General features: G+C 39.5%; 1 protein-coding gene across 1 annotated transcript in view; it reads left to right on the top strand.

The window, feature by feature from the left end:
• Window positions 1–10,067, top strand: part of pcsk6 (proprotein convertase subtilisin/kexin type 6) — a 171,957-nt gene extending 161,890 nt beyond the window's left edge. Inside the window, exons 19-20 of the mRNA XM_056462598.1 lie at window positions 3,774–3,886; window positions 7,679–10,067. Of these exons, the coding sequence (XP_056318573.1) occupies window positions 3,774–3,886; window positions 7,679–7,779 (214 nt within the window). The 3' untranslated portion in view covers window positions 7,780–10,067. The remainder of the gene's footprint in view (window positions 1–3,773; window positions 3,887–7,678) is intronic.

A 10,067-nucleotide genomic window follows, 5' to 3' on the forward strand; every position in this document is an offset into this window, starting at 1 on the left:
AAATATCCAGCTAAGGCTTAAATCTGTAAGTGTACAGTGTTTAAAACTATTGATTCATCTATAAAAGAGTCGACTCATAGTGCTTCAAACGAGTCGTCTTGATAACGAGTCATTAGGTGTTTCGCGATGACGCAGCCACGAAACACAAGCCTCGCCAGTAGTTACACGCGCAAACCAGGGAGATTTGAAACCTGCGGCCCGCCCACTAACACAGAAAAAACACTAGACACACACACACAGACGCCACCGGTCGAATGAAGTCACGCTGTGCTCAGATGGATAATATTGACAGTCTCTACCCAAAGATGAAACTGTGAAGAGTCAGTGGTTGAGGTTTATTCACAAGTGTAAGTACGTGCGATTAAAATTGTTGCCTCGTTTACTCTAGCTTGCAAATTAACAGTTAATTAACAGCAAATTACAGTACACGCGGTTACTCTTTATATTCTCTTATCGCATGTAAGCCACGTTGAAAACGCGACGCGTGCCGCTTTGTTTACGGATTTAACGTTAAATGCTTTTGTGAGCTCGCGTTCCACTGCCGTTTGTCGTTGCTATGGCCATCGTAAACTAGGAGACGGGAGAGGTGTCGATCTCCCTAGTTCTGAGGAGGAGCGTGATGTGTGTGTGTTTGTGTTTGTGTGTGTGTGTGTGTGAGAGAAAAAGAGCAGGTCGAGTGTGTGACGGCTAGGAGACCGGAGACTCGCGTCGCTCTCCCTAGTTCTTCTGAGGAGCGTTGTGTGTGTTTGTGTGTGTGTGTGTGTGTGTGTGAGAGAGAGAGAGAGAGAGAGAGAAAAAGAGCAGGTAGAGTGTGTGACGGCTAGGAGACTCGCGTCGATCTCCCCAGTTCTTCTGAGGAGGGTTGTGTGTGTGTGTGTGTGTGTGTGTGTGTGTGTGTGTGTGTGTGTGTGTGTGTGTGTGTGTGTGTGTGTGTGTGTGTGTGTGTGTGTGTGTGTGTGAAAAAAGCCTTACACTATGAAGCGTGTGTGCACTGTGACTACTTTTATATAGTTGATTACCAGCTGGGCATTTCACTCTGTCTCGTGCTGAAGCCTGTCACTGTCGACCAATCGCAGCAGGCTGTCATTGGTCCAATCAGCGCAGATTAGCTTCGCGCTGAGGAGAGGGTTGGGAACAAATGAATCGCTGAACGATTCATATGGGAGTCGCTGGGATAATTAGGTAAAAATAAATGCAGATTATAAGACCATGTAAGTGTTTTTTGACCTTGCATGCATATTAGACTGTTGTTGGAGACCCTTATAACCTAAATATGACCCTATTTCATGTATAATATGGGCTCTTTAAAGCACTTGAAAAGCGAAAAGCTGGTGTAAATGCAGTTAAAACTCCGCTCAAATATGCAGAAAAACTGCTAACATTTATTGAAAGCCTAATCCCTTAAATACAGTTAACGAAACATATAATGGCATTTAATATAAAGCTTCTTCATTAAATGTTATTTTATTAAACGGTAAAGCTATGTTTGTTTGTAAAAATGTAGTCTAATGAAATAATATTCATCCAGCAAACCACACACAGTTCATTTGTAGCATAAGCACAAGTTTAATTAATTACTCAACTCAATTACCAACTTTTTTTTAAGTAATTGTGGCCCAGCACCAATTATTCGTATCTATTTTAGTAAATGTCAACAACTAGCATAGCAAAGCATGTGAAAATTAATTATGTATCTTGACCAAGTTGTAGTATGGAAGTCAATTAAGGCCAAAAACGTCAAATTAAAGTTGAAATTTAATCATGTTATGGCATAAGATGCCCTTATTTACTCAATTCAGTGGTTCAAAACCTGCGATCCATGGAAGGCTATTAGGGGAAAAATGTATCATGTAAACCCCACAGCTTTACAAGTCGACAGGTCAATTAGTATGGAAGTCAATTAGGGCCAAAAAACTTCAAATTTAATATGAGCTTTAATCATGTTAAGGTGCAAGATGTCCTTGTTTACTTAAATTAGTGATTCAGAATGTGAGATCAATGGAAGGCTATTAGGGTAAAAAATTTGAAAATGATGTAAACACCACAGCTTAACCAAGTTGAAAGGTCAGTTTCTATGGAAGTCAATTAGGGCCAAAAAACTTCAAATTAAACATGAAATTTAATCATGTTATTGCATAAGATACCCTTGTTTACTCAATTCAGTGGTTCAAAACGAGATCAATGGAGGGTTATTAGGGCCAAATGTGGAAATTTATTATGTAAACAACTACGACTTGACCAAGTCGACAGGACTGTTTCTATGGAAGTCAATTAGGGCCAAAAATCTTAAGATTACACATAAAAATGTTATCATGTCATGACATAACATATACTTGTTTACTCAATTTAGTGGTTTAAAGTGTGATATCAATGGAAGGCTATTCGGGGAAAATCTGAAAATTAATTATGTAAACACCATAGTTTCAACAAGTCGACAAATCCATTTCTGTGGAAGTCAGTTAGGGCCGAATATTAAAATTGAACATGAAATTTGATCATGTTATGACATAACATATCCTTGTTTACTCAAATCAGTAGTTCAAAACATGAGATCACTGGAAGTATATTAGGTCTAAATGTAAAAATTAATAATGTAAACGCAATAGCTTGATCAAGTCGACAAGTCAGTTAGTATGGAAGTCAATTAGGGCCAAAAAAATGTCAAATTTAAGATGACATTTAATCATGTTATAAAGATGTCCTTGTTTACTCAAATCATTGGTTCTAAATGTGAGATCAATGGAAAGTTATTAGGGAAGATTTGAAAATTAATAATATAAACACCACAGCTTGACCAAGTTGACAAGTCAGTTAGTATGGAAGTGAATTAGGGCCAAAACTCTCAAAATAAAACATGATATTTGATTATGACATAGCATATGCTTGTTTACTCAAATCAGTGGTTCAAAACAAGATCAATGGAAGGCTATTAGGGCAAAATGTGACAATTAAACATCTAAACACCACAGCTTGATCAAGTTGACAAGTCAGTTAGTATGGAAGTCAATTAGGGCCAAAAATATTATAATTAAATGTGAAATTTGATCATGTTATGACTTAAAATCTCCTTGTTTATTCAAGTCAGTGATTCAAAACTAGGTAAATGGAAGGCTATAAGGGCAATATGTGAAATTAATTAAGTAAACACCACAGCTTGACCAAGTCGACAAGTTAGTTAGTATGGAAGTCAGTTAAGGCCAAAAATGATAATTAAATGTAAGATAAAGCATAAAATCTAAAAATGTAAAAAAAAACATAAAAATTTGCTTATGTTATGACATAACATATCCTTGTTTACTCAAGTCAGTGGTTCAAAACGTGAGATCGATGGAAGGCTATTAGGACAAAATGTGAAAATTAAATATGTAAACACCACATCTTGACCAAGTTGACAAGGTAGTTAGTATGGAATTCATTAGGGCCAAAAAATCTTAAAATTGAACGTGAAATTTGATCTTGTTATGACTAGATATCCTTGTTTACTCAAATCAGTGGTTCAAAACAAGGATTTAAAGCTCCAAAAACCTTTTTTTCCTCTGACAAAATGCTCCTTTGTGATTCAAGCATTGGCTCATTTGACGGCTGTCACTCACTGGCATTGATGCTTCACACCTGATCATCCGCTTCATGCATTTTTATGCCATGATGCTCATATTTTGCTCATCTGGCTTCCCTCTTGTTTTCAGGAAGTCTGTCAGTTTCATTTTATCAACTCTGATTTTTCAGGCATCAAAAACAGCAGCTAATGTGAGGTGTGTGTGTGTTGTCTTCAGGTGTGAGGAGAACTGTTTGAGCTGTCAGGGTCCCGGGATGAGCTGTACGCAGTGTAAAGATGGATACAGCCTTGTGAGCCACACATGCATCGTCAACGCCACCTGTAATAATGGTACGTTCCTTCAGATAGATTCACTTAAAGTGTTAGTTCACCTAAAAAAAAAAAATCATTAATTACTCACCCTAATGTCGTTCCAAATCCCAGAGACCTTGGTTCATCTTAGGGTTAGGAAACACAGATTAAGATATTTTAGGGAGAATCTGAGAGTTCTCTCATCCTCCATAAACAGCAAGGGCCCTGAAAAATGCTAACATTTTAGTCTGTTCTTAGTTTGGCCATTGTGTTCACATGCTCAACAGATATGACTGTGGTGGGCCATGAAGGTCATCGGTTTACCACTCTTCACCAAGTGCCAACACAAATACGCGGACACTGGATCGTTTCAAAGTCGATTCAATGATCAGCTGATCTGTCTGAGTTGGCACATGAGCGATCTGCTGATGGATGCACTGATCTACGCGGCACTGATGTCCGCTTTATTCAACAGTTTCTTCTCCTCATGGTGTGTACACACCGGATGCGCCTTGCAATAATAAATTGCGCAATTCGCGAGTAAATAGACACTTGACATTTTAAGCGAAATTACTCCAGTTTCATTAAAAATGGCTCACATAGTTTTTGTTGAGAGGGTAGCTGTGCTTTAGTTAAAATGGAAGGTGGAAGAATGGCATGGACTCGTTTGGCACCGTGTCTGGGTTCGTCCGAACCTTCAGAGTCGCACACAGCTTGGTAAGTTTCACCAACTCCTCCAGGAGCTGTGCCTGGATGATGATTGCTACTAGAGCGAGCTCCTGATTGGTTAACAGGGTTAGCAAAGTTCAGATTTTTCAACTCGACAATTTGTACGTATCACATTACGCGTGTCATTTGCTCAAATCGCTGGCTAATTCATGCAAACCGTGCCACAGGATGTCTGTTGCTTATTTGAATAGACAACATGTAAATCACTTGCACTTAAAGCTCCATGTCCGTCTGGTGTGAAGGCATCATCAGTGTCAGTGTACATCAGTATAGGGTGCAGAGGGCACAAAGCATAGGTGCATCAGAGATAATAAATCAGAGGCACGGCCAAGCGTTACACATGAACGTGCTCCCTATACTGACACTGAGGAGAAGAAACTAATGAATTAAGGTTTTATTTTCGTTTTATGTGTGCAAAGTATTCTTGTATCATGATAATATTCATTGAATATTATCTTGCTGATGTTTACGTTGTGAATCGAGTGACTCGTTGTGACGGTGGCAACACAGGCTCATTGGGAAAATGTGCCCTGGTGTACATTTTGGTGAACCGAGAAATATGTGCCTGTGGGTACATATGTGTGCATTTTATGTGTAAAATGATTGCTACAGGGCGGTACCACTGAATGCTTACCTTAATACAGTTGGCATGACTGGTTTACTCAGTAGCTCACTACAAACAACGGTAAAATAGTTGGACGCAGAGCAGAGCAGCCTGGGGTTTAAGTCAGACAAAGGACGGTTCCAGAAACCAGGAAAAACGAAACCCAAAAAAAGCAGCATGAGGTGCTGCTTCACAGCACAGGGGTGCAATGACTTCTCCCTTCTAGTTTGCTTTTAAAAACAGTATCACTTGGGTTTAGGAAAGGCTGTGAGTGGGTCAGTCGATATCAAGCTGATATATTATGCACAGGCCGACCAGCTTCTGAGAAGAATGTTAATATGTGCAGAAATGTATACAGCGGCCTCTAGTGGATTTACCAGAAATGGCACATATGAGAAAATGTGCGCCAGTAACGTGTTTGAGATTGTCAAAAATATACACGGCGCCCTCTAGTGGATTTGTGAAAAAAAAAACTAGGGTACATCATATTTGTCAGTTCTCAGAAATGTAGCCCTGGGCACATATTTCCAATGAGCCTGGTTTGAACGATGGGGTTATGGTATGGGCAGGCGTATGTTATTGAAAACAAATACAGCTACATGTTATTGATGCCATTTTGAATGCACAGATATACTGCAATGAGATCTTGAGGCCCATCGTTGTGCCTTTAATCCACGAACATCACCTCATGTTGCAGCATGATAATGCACTGGCCCATGTTACAAGAATCTGTAGAATTCCTGGAAGCTGAAAACATCCTAGTTCTTGCAATAGCCAGCATACTTACCAGACATGTCGGCCATTAAGCATATTTTGGATGCTCTGGATTGGCGAATATAACTGCGTGTTCCAGTTCCAGCCAATATCCAGCAACTTCACACAGCCATTGAAGAGAAGTGGACCAACTTTCCGCAGGCCTCAATCAAAAACCTGATGGACTCTATGCGAAGGAAATGTGCTGTACTACGATATTCATTTTCATTTCAGTTTAACAGCAGATGGCGCTCTAGGCTATTTTTGAACAACAGACGGCGCTCTATGTTAGTTTTTAACAACAGATGCCACTCTAGGCTAGTTCTTAACAACAAATGGTGCTGTAGGCTAGTTTTAAACAGCAGACAGCACTTTAGGCTAGTTTAACAGCAGATGATCCTCTAGGCTAGTTTTTAGCTGCAGACGGTGCTCTAAGCTAGTTTTTAACAACAGATGGTGCTCTAGGCTAGTTTGTTAACTGCAGACGGTGCTCTAAGCTAGTTTTTATCTGCAGATGATGCTCTAGGCTAGTTTTTAACTGCAGACTATGCTCTAGGCTAGTTTTTAATTGCAGACGGTGCTCTAAGCTAGTTTTTAAAAACAGATGGTGCTGTATGCTAGTTTTTAGCTGCAGACGATGCTCTAGGCTAGTTTTTAGCTGCAGACGATGCTCTAGGCTAGTTTTTAAAAATAGTTGGAGCTCTAGGCTAGTTTTTTAACAACAGACAGCATTCTAGGCTAGTTTTTAACAATAGATGGCGCTCTAGGCTAGTTTTTTAACAACAGACAGCATTCTAGGCTAGTTTTTAACAAAAGATGGCGCTTTATGTTAGTTTTTAACAACAGAAAGCATTCTAGGCTAGTTTTTAACAATAGATGGCGCTCTAGGCTAGTTTTTTTAACAACAGACAGCATTCTAGGCTAGTTTTTAACAATAGATGGCCCTCTTGGCTAGTTTTTTAACAACAGACAGTATTCTAGGCTAGTTTTTAGCAACAAATTGTGCTCTGGGCTAGTTTTTAACAGCAGACAGCACTCTAGACTAGTTTTTAACTGCAGACGGTGCTCTAGGCTAGTTTTCAACAACAGACAGCATTCTAGGCTAGTTTTTAACTACAACTTGTGCTCTAGACTAGTTTCTAACAGCGGATAGCACTCTAGACTGGTTTTTTAACAGCAGATGGGGCTCTAGGCTAGTTTTTTAACAACAGACTGCATTCTTGGCTAGTTTTAAAAAAATTGTGCTCTGGGCTAGTTTCTAACAGCGGACAGCACTCTAGGCTAGTTTTTAACAGCAGATGGCGCTGTTAAAACATCATAGCTCTTGCATGGCCAGCATACTTACCAGACATGTCATCTATTGAGCTATATTTGGGATGCTCTGGATTGGCATATACGACAGTGTGTTCCAGTTTCAGCCAGTATCCAGCAACTTCAAACAGCCATCACCCAAGGGGAGTGGACAAACTTTCCACAGGCCACAATCAAAAACCTGATGTACTCTATGCTAAAGAGATTTTCATTCTTGGGTGAACTATCCCTTTAAGTGCACAGTCTGTATCTTTGTTTTTTTTTGTCTGCCTTTCATAAACTTCTGTGCCTCAAATGAGAGTGTCTAATATCGTGGTTCACTGAGCGGACAAATGCAAATCATACTGTGCTGTAAATGCTAAATCTAAACATTGAGTCATCATTGAGTGAAGTGTTCACTACCTAGTGCTCTAAACCTTCTCTTTCTCTGACAGCAGATGAAGTTTTCTGCGAGATGGTCAAGTCCAACCGGTTATGTGAGAAGAAGCTCTTTCGTCAGTTCTGCTGCCGGACGTGTCTGATGACCGCCGGATGACCACAGCACCGTCCACTGGACCGACCCGCTTCGTCTTCACCTGTATGATCTAATGTACATTTCCAACTAGTTAAACTGTGATTATTAATGACAGAAGTAATACTCCTCATTTCCTGAAAACAAAAACCCTGTCCGGGGTGCTGTCTGATTTAAACGAGATATATTTTTAAGATCGTCTGTTTTTTAAACATGCAGTACGTGTATAAATCGCTTCTTTTTTATTCAAAGACATCGCTCTGAATTATTATGTAACTGTATATGAGAGAATGATCATGCAATTTTTCCCAGAGAGAGAGTGATAACATTGGTGGATGACAGATAATGTTCAAAGTAAAGCTGCGATGTTGAAGGGATGTTGCTGTTGATTTGCTTTGACACCATCCACTTTTATTCTTCAGTAGCATTAAAGAAGGTCCTTGGTTATTTATACAAAAAAAAAAGGTCTGGTGAAAAATAATTCGAAAAATATATTCTGAGATGATCCAAATGCATCGCTATTTTCTCTTGAATCCATTCTGTGCTTTAGTTTTTTAAAACAGCAAATTGCGCACTAGGCAAGTTTTTCATAGCAGATGACTGGGCTAGTTTTTTACAGCAAATTGCTAAACTAGTTTTTAATACAGATGGCACTCTAGGCTAGTTTTTAAATCACAGACATCGCTCTAGGCAATTTTTTTACAGTAAACATCGCTTTAGGCTAGTTTTAAACAGCAGATGGCACTCTAGGCTAGTTTTTAACAGCAAACTGCGCTCTAGGCTAGTTTTTAACAGCAGATGGCGCTCTAGGCTAGTTTTTAACAGCAGATGGTGCTCTAGGCTATTTTTTAACAGCAAACGGCACTCTACGCTAGTTTATAACAGCAGACGGTGCTCTAGGCTAGTTTTTTTTACAGCAGACAGTGGTCTAGACTAGTTAATGACAACAGACATTGCTCTAGGCTAGTTTTAAACAGCAAACTGTGCTCTATGCTAATTTTTAACAACAGAAGGCGCTCTAGGCTAGTTTTTAGCAGCAGATGGCACTCTAGGCTAGTTTTTAACAGCAGATGGCACTCTAGGCTAGTTTTTAACAGCAGACAGTGCTCTAGGCTAGTTTTAAACAGCAAACTGTGCTCTAGGCTAATTTTTAACAACAGAAGGCGCTCTAGGCTAGTTTTTAACAGCAGATGGCACTCTAGGCTAGTTTTTAACAGCAGACAGTGCTCTAGGGTAGTTTTTAACTGTAGACAATACTCTAGGCTAGTGTTTAACAACAGATAGCGAGGCTAGTCTTTAACATGGAATGTTGCTCTATGCTAGTTTTTAACAGCAGACAGCACTCTAGGCTAGTTGTTAACAGCAGACAGCGCTCTAGGTTAGTTTTTAACTGTAGATAATACTCTAGGCTAGTGTTTAACAACAGATAGCGAGGCTAGTCTTTAACATGGAATGTTGCTCTATGCTAGTTTTTAACAGCAGACAGCACTCTAGGCTAGTTTTTAACAGCAGACAGTGCTCTAGGCTAGTTTTTAACATCAAATGGCATGCTCAGCTCGTTTGTAACAGCAGATAATGCTCTAGACTAGTTTTTTTTAACCATACACACAAATGGAAAAGTGATTGCGCATGCATCTAATCATATAAATTAGCGTTTTTATGTCATGAGATTATTGTAAACACAGCTCACTATGAACACTGTCATTTGCGTAAACCTAACGCATGTTTTTGTTCTACAAATGATTCATTTATTTTCATGTGTTATGTGCTAGGAATTGGAAGCATACAGCGCTATCTGCAGTTAAAAACTAGCTTAGAGCACCATCTGCTGTTAAAAACTGGCTTAGAGCACCATCTGCTGTTAAAAAGTAGCTTAGAGCGCTATCTGCTGTTAAAAACTAGCATCAAGCCCAATCTGTTGTTAAAAACTAGCTTAGAGTGCCATCTGCAGTTATAAACTAGCTTAGACCATCATTTGCTGTTAAAAATTTGCTTAGAGCGCTATCTGCTGTTGAAAACTAGCTTAGAGCACTCTCTGCAGTTAAAAACTAGCTTAGAGCCCCCTCTGTTGTCAAAAATTAGCTTAGAGCGCCATCTGCAGTTATAAACTAGCTTAGACCATCATTTGCTGTTAAAAATGAGCTTAGAGCGCCATCTGCTGTTAAAAACTAGCATCAAACCCCATCTGCTGTTAAAAACTAGCTTAGAGTGCCATCTGCTGTTGAAAACTAGCTTAGACCATCATTTGCTGTAAAAAACTAGCTTAGAGCGCCATCTGCTGTTGAAAACTAGCTTAGAGCACCATCTGCAGT

This window comes from Danio aesculapii, chromosome 7, assembly GCF_903798145.1.
Source record: "Danio aesculapii chromosome 7, fDanAes4.1, whole genome shotgun sequence".
Lineage (NCBI taxonomy): Eukaryota > Metazoa > Chordata > Actinopteri > Cypriniformes > Danionidae > Danio > Danio aesculapii.